The 11,005-nt window shown below is 36.7% G+C and overlaps 1 protein-coding gene across 8 annotated transcripts in view; it reads left to right on the forward strand.

Moving 5' to 3' along the window:
- The window catches only part of ZMAT1 (zinc finger matrin-type 1), a 48,231-nt gene extending 37,804 nt beyond the window's left edge, over positions 1-10,427 (forward strand). For 5 of the 8 annotated variants that reach the window (XM_031660687.1, XM_031660688.1, XM_031660689.1 and 2 more), the window contains 2 exons: positions 5,994-6,093; positions 7,899-10,427. In XM_031660687.1, the coding sequence (XP_031516547.1) occupies positions 5,994-6,093; positions 7,899-9,210 (1,412 nt within the window). In that variant the 3' untranslated portion in view covers positions 9,211-10,427. Of the gene's footprint in view, positions 1-3; positions 6,094-7,898 lie in introns of those variants that run through there. The other 3 variants (XM_031660692.1, XM_031660694.1, XM_031660691.1) reach the window with 3 other exon arrangements.
- Positions 10,428-11,005: the final 578 nt, after the last annotated feature.

An 11,005-nucleotide genomic window follows, 5' to 3' on the forward strand; every position in this document is an offset into this window, starting at 1 on the left:
TGTATTTTTTATTTATTGTATTCGTTTTGTTTATCTTACTAATTTTTGGCCCCATTATTGCACTTAGATGCCTCACCTTCACCTGTAACTCAACATACCTGAAACAGAATTAATAATCTCTACAATCAACTTGAATTTCCCAAATTTTCTGTCTTTGCTAGTAGTTCCAATGTTTATTATTCACCTACACTTGACTCTTTGAGGGTATCTTTGACTACCTGATTATCTATATTCTATCCATTAGCAAATCTTAGAACTATTTCTCCTTTCTGTAGCCCTTCATTACATTTCTACTACCATCACCTCACACCTTAATGCTGTAACAACCTTCTGGAAAGCTTTACTTGTACCTCATTGTTATTCTCTCACTCCCTAGTAGCAGGATTTCATCCCTGGATCAGTTCCACCCTCTACATTTTCTACTTCTGCATAAAGCCTACTGAGTGATGCTATGGAAAATTATAAAGTATAGAGATTGGGTATGTTTTCAGAGTCTTGGTACCTAGAGATTGGGTATGTTTTCAGAGTCTTGGTAGCTAACCTCTTTGGGCCTTTAGTCCTACTTAATCTGTTTCTTTTTCCTTCACTTTCCCCTTAGCGACAATTTTAAACCTGTATCATTCTTCAAGACTCTCTTCCCCTGCTCTACACTCCTTCTCCTCACACTTCTCAGACAAGCTCCTTTGTGATTTCATCGAGAAAAATTTGGCCCTCAGATGTGGATTACTACCAAGTATCTTGGTTTAACCAAACCCTCCTGTAACCCTGAGTTTTCTTTTAACTACTACATTCTCCCCTTCCCTTCTTAACCAAGTTTTTTTTTTTTTTAAATGTAGTCCACTCTTACTGTCTTCACTTATTATTTACTCAACTCACTGCCATTTGTTGGCACTTCTTCCCTCAGCCTTCACACCACCAGTCTACCACCTCACTGTGACTATTGCTCACAGTGCCAAAGTGACTTCTAAATTTGTAAGTCCAATGAGCATCTTTATTTAGCTCCTTTGACATCACTATCTCCTGTTCATTCTTATAATTTGCTGTCCTTTGCTTTGGTGAACTTTTCATAGGCTCATCTTTTTCCACCATCTTTCTTTAAAGAATGGCATTCTCCAGGGTTTTATCAGTATGTTGCTATTCCTGTGCCCACCTATACGTTATCTTCAGGAGATTTCATCCACTCTGATTATTTTGACTATCCACCCGCATGTTCTGACATCTCCAAAATCTCTCTGACCTATCTTCTGCCTTTCATACTCCTGTATATAACTACCTGTTGGACACCTTTACATGAAAGTTTTGTAGATATCTTAGACCCTGTGTTCAAACTTACACTATTCACCATTGCCTACTCTCCCACCCATTAAAACAACGCATACATCTGAAGTTCCAATTTTAGTTAATGGGATCACCACCCACCCACTTACCAAATTAGGTTTCTGGGAATTATTTTAGACTTCTCTAGATTCTCTCCTCTCCACTATCCCTCACATTCATTCCGTCACTAACTTTTGCCAGTTTTAAAGTTAAATGTTATGCCAATCTCCCTGCTTCTCTCTACCCCTACTGAGACCTATCTAGTCCATGTTTTCATTATGTCTTGCCTGATCTCCTTACTTCTAGGCTTACTCTTCTTAAATTAATCCTTTGTATTGCAGCCACAGAAGAGACTCATCTAAAACACACAATTGACCAACCACGTCACTTAATACACTTTGAGGTTTCCCAAAGCACAGAATAAAAAATTCGGGCTCCTTAGCATAACATATAAGTCTTTCTTTGACCCATTTTGCCTCTTCCCATCTCTTTCCCTTATGTTTTACTCTACAACAATTCCAAAGTTTAAGAAGTTCGTGTAAGCATTTCTATGCTATTTTCATGAATTTTTGTCCCTAAAACACTCTTCTCAACTCTTTTCAGGTTAACTATTCATCATCCCTCCAAGTTTAGCTAAGACATTATCTCTTCCAGTAGCCTTTTTCAGACCCCCATAGTATGCTAAGTGCTCCTGCTTCTTTGTGCTTGCATACCTCTTAAACATACCTCTCTTACTTTTACCAAGTGAGACTGAAATATTTTGTTCATGTATCTTTCTCACACTGGATTTGTGAACAACTTGGCTGTTTTATTTATCTTGTATCCCTGGCATCTAACCTGATGCTTGGTGCCACAAAGGTATTCAGTGTTTGTTAAACCGATTATTTGGATTCAACATATTGTGCTCATTTCTATCTCTGCCATACAGGAAATTATTTTCATCCCCAGAAATGCCCTTACCTGCTTTCTTACAAATTCAAATCCTTTCTGTCCTCAAAGATCCATCACAACTTCCCTTACTGTTCTGGTTCTTTGTATTCTCTCCTTTCTCTGATTTCTCATAGGCTTTACTGTTCATTGACAATTGCATCAGTTATAGCCCCTCAAGGGAATTAGCTTCCCTGAGACAAAGGATTATATTTTATTCTGCAGTATCCTTCTTAGTGCTTTATATGGTAATGAGGACATAATTTTTTCTCAATTCATATTTGCAAATTGTTTATTGAGAGGCAGTGTTGTATAGAGGGATAAACATAGATTTGGAGATATAGTCACTTGCCAAGTTGCACCACAGATTCCTCTGGTATAAAATGAAAATAATGTAACTCTACAGGATTGAATAATAATTAACTGAAGGAGTATATATAGTACCCATCACAGAATAGGTTTGTAACAAATGTTAGGTTTGTAAAAATATTTTGTCCTGTCATAATTTTAAAATAGGTAAATTGGACGTTTTCTATTTTTCTTTATAACATAAATTCCATATTCACATGCAGTTTTTTTCCAACTTTTATGTTAAGTTCATGGGTACATGTGCAGATGTGCAGGTTTGTTATATAAGTAAATGTTTGCCATGGTGGTTTTGCTGCACAGATCATCCCATCACCTAGATATGAAGCCCAGCATCCATTAGCTATTCTTTCTGATAGCTGCAGTTTTGATTATGTGCAGCTCTCAATTGGCTTTTCCCCATTTAAGATGTTAGACCAGTGGTTCTCAACCTTGACTAATTAGAATCATGTGAGGAGCTTTTAGACCTCCCATTGCTCAGGCCATCCCTCCAATCAATTAAATTACCATCTCTGGGAATTTAACATTCGTGTTTTGTTTTCTCTTTTTTAACTCCCTAAGTGATTTTTATATGGAGTCAAGATTGAAAATAGTATTAGACATGCACTTTCCCAATTTATACTTTGAAAACAAAGACCTTAGTTCAGAGACTTACGAGATAGGGGTATGATTAGGGGAAGAGTAGACCCCACAAGTTTTAGGTTAGTGAAGATTCTGAAAGGTACAAGCTGTAAAGGAGCCTGAGTTTCTGGGTGAACTCAGAAACAACGAATCCTAGAAGGGCTGAGAGCAGAACAGCCAAGAACAGAACACAACTGTAGAGTAGTCTCTGGAATAAAAGAGTGAAGAGTATAAGAAACAGAATGGAGGCAGGTCCCAGGAGGATTCAATCAGGAATTCTAACCTTGGGGCCATGAATAGGTTTCATATCTTCACAGAAAGGGTTTACGCAACTTTTATATATCATTTTCTGAGATATCTGAATCCTATAAAAAGATAAAGAACGTCAATATGTGAAAAAGCCAAGGGCTAAGGTAATGGTAATCAGACTACAGTTCTAGAAATGCCCCTCTGGATCTTTAATACATGACTGGCAGCTCTTCTAAACCTCTGTATTACCTCTATTAGAATATTATTTCTGATGTAATTTGTAGAGAAACAAAGCAGGAACTGAGGAGAACACTATATACAGTATACTTTATAAGCATTAAATAAATATGTAAAAACTCTGAAATATAATCTGAGTTTATAGTCATAATGAAGATTATTGGCCCAATAATCTAGGGTAGAGTTGTCCAATCTTTTGGCTTCCATGGGCCACACTGGAAGAATTATCTTGGGCCACACATAAAATACACTAACGCTAACAATAACTGATGAGTTTTAAAAATCACATAAAAATCTCATAATGTTTTAAGAATGTTTGTGAATTTGTGTTGAGTCACATTCAAAGCCACCCTGAGCCACATGTGGCCTGTGGGCTACAGGTTGGACAAGCTTGATCTAGGGCAAGTGCTCAACAGTGGCTGCACAGTTAAATCATAAGTAAAGCTTTCAAAAAGTAAGGATGCCTGATTCCACTCCTAGAGATTCTGATTTAATTGGTCTGATATGGAGCTGTAACATCAATATTTTTAAATTTTTCCATATGATTCTAATGTGTAACCAGCATTGAGAAACACTAATCCAGAGGAAACCAGGACTCCTGCTTATCTTGCACAACTTGGGTGCCCTCAAAATATATGGTATTGGCAAAGTTAGTCTGAGCCTAAGTTCCAGCACCTGTAAAAGATGGTAAGAATTTCCTGAAAGAGGTTGTTGTGAATATGTCCTCTCCTGGGTTTAGTCCTTAGCTTTGCAAGAAGTCTAATATCTTCAAGTTGATCAGCCTCAAATCAGGGACTCAGTAACCACAAACTTGAAAGTGGCTGATAAAAAACTAACTGGAAAGATACTACTTTAATATGTTTCTCACAAAGCCTGTGATAATCATTTGCCATATTTGTGATCATAGAAATTTCTTGTCCCTGCCCCAGAAGCATTGAATCATGTTCTCCAGGGGAGAGCCTGGGAATCTATATTTTTAACTGACACCCTAGGTGATTTCCCAGAAGTCTGGGAAACATTGTACTTTAAGTTATTGTATTGTCATTCTGTTATTGATTTATGGTAAGAGGAGATACATATTTCCATTTCCTAGTTTTTCTTGATGTCTGTCATCCAGGGTATCCTTTTGTTGGTATCAAAGAATATGAAAAACCAGTTATAATCAGAAAGTGACTTAGTACACATGAAATTAGAGCATAGAAAAGGATAGTTTTGAGGGATCATTTCATTCAGATTTTGACATAACCTGCTGAGTTTTCCTAGGCCCGCAATAGTCAGTAGTGTGCAACCTCACGTTCTTCAAAGTCAGCATCTTTCTTTCCCCTTGCAAGCAGTCTTCTGTTTCTATGAATAGTCTTTGCTCAGACAAGGCCAATATACTTGATAATAATTAATTTAGCTTCTTTTAAATGATTAGGTGACCTTTTGGTTTAAAAGAAGATTACCATTGTTGTCCCTAAAGTCTTTGCAGGTACCAATTTATTTCCTCCTCCCTAGGGTCAGAATGATTTTATATTTGGCTTATGAAATGTATTAATTTGCTTTTTCTGATCAAAGATAAAGTGGAAGATGATGAGATTTTTAAAAAATTAATGTATCCCTTGCTTCTAATTCTACCTATGAAGCAGAATAGTGTGCTAGTTACTATATAGTTGCTAGTGTATAGTTTTTGACTCTTTTGAAGTGGTAACTAGTAGTTTTGTTTTAGAATTTTGCTTTCAGCTTTTATCCTGAGAGTGGGGCTCACTGAACCTCTCTCCTTTCTAAAATCTGTGGAAATTACTTTTGGTAACTAAGGCACTGCAGTGATCTCAGGTAAGAGAGTAAAAAATTTGCCTTTATTTGTTTTTAATGTTTTGGGACATTTCAGGTTTTGGTTGGGCGGAAACAGAGTTGGGGCAAACAAAAAGAGGTTGGTTAAGAGATTCAGAGGCAAAGGTTGGTTGGCCATGCTAAATTTCAGGTGTCTGTTGCACCTCCATGTAGCAACAGTCAGTAGACAGATAGCAGATTCTTAGGGAAGAAGTTAAGCTAGAGAAGCAGTGTGGTGTAGTGAAAAGAATTTTGGGCATTCAATTAAGAGGCGTGGGCTCTGAGAGGCTAACACTACTACTAACTTGCTCTGTGACTTTGACAAAGTCATTTGACCTCTCTGGGCCCCATCTTTATTGGAAAATGTCAAGTAGATGGTCTCTAATAAATTCTTGTCCAGTTCTAACATTATGTGATTTTAAATGTATACTGACCTTCTTAACTTGAACTCTTTGTTTTTTCAGCATTTAGTATGAGAACCTATGTTTGCCATATTTGTAGTATTGCTTTTACATCTTTAGATATGTTCCGGTCCCATATGCAAGGAAGTGAACATCAAATTAAGTAAGTATTTTTGCTAAAATTTTCCTATGATGCTAAAGACCAGAGCTTCTAGTCAAGCACTCTTCAGTGTATTTTACAAACTTCTTAGGCATTCATGTCCCTATGAGTTAAACCTGGATGTGGTTGGTAATATTCGCAACATGTTGCATACTAGTGTCCCTCAGGGAGTTCTAGTTTTAGTTCTAGTAATGATAGTGTACTGGCAAAGCTGGCTAACTGGCAACCCTCCTGACTAGAGAGCAGTGTTCTTTGGAGAGATGCTAAAGGATCACTCTCACACTAATCACACAAATTCAGAGAATTTCTGGAAGGTTAGCTTGGTTCCAGGGATTCAGTGATCCAGTCACCATTTTTCCAGTGCTGTATAGTGGTTAAGAACAAAGGTCTTGCTATCAGATGGACCTGGATTAGAATACCAGATCCATTTTTCTACCAAGTGTGTAACTTTGGTCAGTTCTTATATAAGATTGTTATGAGGAAATATAATATGTGTAAGGTGCCTGCCCTGGCACATAGTAGGAGTTCAATAAATATTTAGTCCATTTTATTCTGTTATTTCAAGGAGAGGAGAATTGAATGGACAGTTGGAGATTGGGTAGTTCAGGTAGCAGAGGGTATTTGACTATTTATCTTTGTATTGATGCTTTTAAAGTCAAGACATAGAGCCAGGTCTGGTGACTCATGCCTATAATCCCAGCACTGTGGGAGGAAGAGCCAAGGAGTTGGAGGTCAAGTCTGGGCAACATAGTGAGACCTTACCTGTACCCAAGAAAAAAGAAAAATTAGCCAGGTTTCGTGGCATGTACCCATCATCACAGCTACTTGGGTAGCTAAGGTAGGAGGACTGCTTGAGTCCAGGATGTTGAGGCTGCAGTGAACCATGATCACACCACTGCACTCTAACCTGGGCAACAGAGTGAGACCCTGTCTCAAGAAAATAAATAAAAGGAATAAAATAAAATCAAGACATATTCTTTCTGTTACATTGTTTTATTGTAGTAGAAAATATTTCTATTATTTGTATCTGAATATTTAGAAGCTAAATTGTCTGACTTACCCAATTAACCTAAATTTACATTCCTTTTTTTCACAGATGGGTTCCTGCTATCTTGCCCAGGATGGAGTCCAGTGGCTATTCACAGGTTCCATCATAGTGCAGTACAGCCTCAAACTCCTGGGCTCAAGAGATCCTCCTGCTTCAGCCTCAGTAGCTGGGAATACAGGCACACACACACCACCTGGCTAGATTTATAATTTAGATTTTTAAAAATCTCAAGATTACAGAATAAACACCTATCACATTTATAAGATATATATAAGGAATTAATGAAAACTTTAAAAATGATGTAACATTCAAATCAGAGCCTCTCTCAGGACATTAAATATTATTATTCCCTACCCATACATTGCAACATGCCTTAATATTTTTAGTGCTACGACAACATCAGATATATCTGCTACTTTATACCCTTCTTCCCTTTCATCCTGGGCCTGAGGAAATTTCCTTTTTTTTTTTTTTTTTGCATAAAAATTGTGAGGTACCTGGGAGATATATCATTGTCCGTGCTCCTTTTTGGGGGCATAAAAAGTCATGATTTATGGCTTTATAATGAGGTAGGTTCTCACTGTCCATGCTGCTTTTTTGGCATAAAAATTCACAATTTATAGCTTTTATAATGAAGTAGGTTTTTAAAATTTGTTTGGGTATTTGTTGTTTTTCTTTTTTCAGACTAATACTTTTAAGAGCAAAGAAAATACTTAGAATAAAACAATCTAATAAGAATTTTCTACTGTCTTCTTTACAGAGAATCCATTGTTATCAATCTAGTGAAGAATTCAAGGAAGACACAAGACTCTTACCAAAATGAGTGTGCAGATTACATCAATATGCAGAAAGCCAGAGGACTAGAGCCCAAGACTTGTTTCAGAAAGATGGAAGAGAGTTCTTTGGAAACCCACAGATACAGAGAAGTGGTCGATTCCAGACCCAGACATAGAATATTTGAACAAAGACTCCCATTTGAGACTTTCCAAACATACCCAGCACCATACAATATTTCACAAGCAGTGGAAAAGCAGTTACCTCATTCAAAGAAGACATATGACTCTTTCCAAGATGAACTTGAAGATTACATCAAAGTACAGAAAGCCAGAGGACTAGATCCAAAGACTTGTTTCAGAAAGGTGAGAGAGAACTCTGTGGATACTCGTGGGTACAGAGAAATGGTTGATTCTGGACCCAGATCCAGAATGTGCGAGCAAAGATTTTCACATGAGGCTTCCCAGACCTACCAACGACCATACCATATTTCACCAGTGGAAAGCCAATTACCTCAGTGGTTACCAACCCATTCAAAAAGGACATATGATTCTTTCCAAGATGAACTTGAAGATTACATAAAAGTGCAGAAAGCCAGAGGACTAGAGCCAAAAACTTGTTTCAGAAAGATAGGAGATAGCTCTGTAGAAATACATAAGAACAGAGAAATGGTTGATGTCAGACCCAGACACAGAATGTTGGAGCAAAAGCTCCCATGTGAGACTTTCCAGACCTATTCAGGACCATACAGTATTTCACAAGTAGTGGAAAACCAGTTACCTCATTGCTTACCAGCTCATGACAGCAAACAGAGACTAGATTCTGTTAGCTACTGGCAACTCACCAGAGACTGTTTCCCAGAAAAACCAGTACCCTTGAGCCTTAATCAGCAAGAAAATAACTCTGGCTCATACAGTGTAGAATCTGAAGTTTACAAGCACCTCTCCTCAGAAAACAATACTACTGACCATCAAGCAGGTCATAAACGGAAACATCAGAAGAGAAAACGACACCTGGAAGAAGGCAAAGAAAGGCCAGAGAAAGAGCTGTCCAAACATAAAAGGAAAAAGAGTTATGAAGATACAGATTTAGACAAAGACAAGAGCATCAGACAAAGGAAAAGAGAGGGGGATAGAGTCAGGGTCAGTTCAGGAAAGCTTAAGCATCGAAAAAAGAAAAAAAGCCATGATGTACCCTCTGAGAAAGAAGAACGTAAGCACAGGAAAGAGAAAAAGAAATCTGTTGAAGAAAGGACAGAAGAGGAAATGCTTTGGGATGAGTCTATTCTTGGATTTTGAATATTTAGTTTTGTTTACCCAAGGTTGAATTGAAAAAAAAAAAAACCAATATGGATTTAGAAAAAGACAGGAACATCCGATGAAGGAAAGGAGAGGTAGATACAGTCAGTGTCACTTCAGGACACTTAGTTTTTGTATAAAATTTTAAATTGAATTAAAAGGAGGAAAAAAAAGCCTAAACTTAACCTCTGAGAAAGAACATAAGAACTCAAGGAGAACATAAGAGAAAAGGTAACCTGTTAAAGAAAAGACAAGAATCTGTGTTTTGGAATGAGTCTACTCTTGGGTATTGAACTTTTAGTTTTGTTTGCCCAAGGATTAATTGAGGAAATCAGCTAAGAAACTGGACTTAGACAAAAGCAAGAAGATCAGATGAAGAAAAGGAGAGGTGGACACGTCAGTGTCACTTCAGGAAAGCTATTTAAGAAAACTTGAAATTTAATTGAAGAAACAACAACAACGACAAAAAGCCTAAACCTAGCCTCTGAACAACACTAACATGAGAACACAAGAACTTAAGAGAAAAAGAAACCTACTCAAGACAGAAGAGACAGTGATTTGGGATGAATCTACTGTAGGATTTTCAACTTTTTAGTTTTGTTCCTTCAAAGTTGAAGAAAAAAAAGTTTGGTTTTATAAAATTCATGTTATTGGAATTTTTCTAGGTGGATGGCTACTTTAAATCTCTAAAAAAGCCAAGTGAAGTAAAAGTATTCAATATGCCTTTTCCTCAAGTTACTTTCCTTCATTTTCTTAAAAAAGAAAAAACATTATTAAATGTTTCTCACATATCTCACATATAATGTAATTTCCCTAAATGAAGTTGTCTCTACTTCTGCTCATCAAATTGCTGTGATAGTGAATTATTTACTCATGAGAGATAATTTATTTTAAAGGACAGAATTACCAAGCATTACAAAATCAATTCTTTGCTTGGTTTTGTGTTAGTGTTGGTGGTATTTTATTGTTGTTTTTCTGTGTTTATGTGTCTCAGCTTTCTCCAAGGAATATGTATGAAATAACTTAAACTGATTTTTTCTTTGTTAAATCTAATTTGCAGTGTATTTTTGCATTTTCTAGTTCTGAAAGTGGAAAAATGAAACAGTCTATAATAAACTTAGATGATATATAGTTTTAAAAAGCTCTCAAAAAGTACTGATATAAAAAGTCAGTCTATATTCTGGAAATGTTTATATTAAAGTGTTTTAATTTCTACATATTGTTTTATGTAAATGATCATTTCCCATCCAAAATTATTATTTTGGGAGTTGGAGGGGCAATAATTAAACACTTGGCACTTAATACCTCTGGGGAGATCACACTGTGAAATTGTAATAATTTTATATTTTCTACATCTTATCTCATAGAAGCTGATATTGAGTCTCAAACTCAGTTTAAGGTTAGGAAAATGTGACCAATTAGATACTTGAAACCGAAGGAGGAAGAATTTGTAAGTGGTAGAGGACCAGAGGGTGTTACCTTTGAATTTTTTGATTTTGACAGATTTTTTACACTGGTGCTCCCTTTATTCGTGAGCAGTACCACTAAGTATTTGAGGATCACAATGGGATAGTAGAAAGTGCAATGGCCTGTGAATGCAAATTCCAGGATTCTGGTCTCAGTTGCACTGTGATTCCAGAATCCAACTTGGAATCACCAGGAATATGAAAAAATAGGCTTTGTATTCTCTTTATGTGTTAATCCTAACAAAAAATTTATGCTCCACACAGTGACTCATGCCTGTAATCCCAGCACTTTGGGTGGCTGGGGCAGAAGAATCACTTGAGTCCAGGAG

The sequence above is a fragment of the Papio anubis genome, chromosome X (assembly GCF_008728515.1).
Source record: "Papio anubis isolate 15944 chromosome X, Panubis1.0, whole genome shotgun sequence".
Classification (NCBI taxonomy): domain Eukaryota; kingdom Metazoa; phylum Chordata; class Mammalia; order Primates; family Cercopithecidae; genus Papio; species Papio anubis.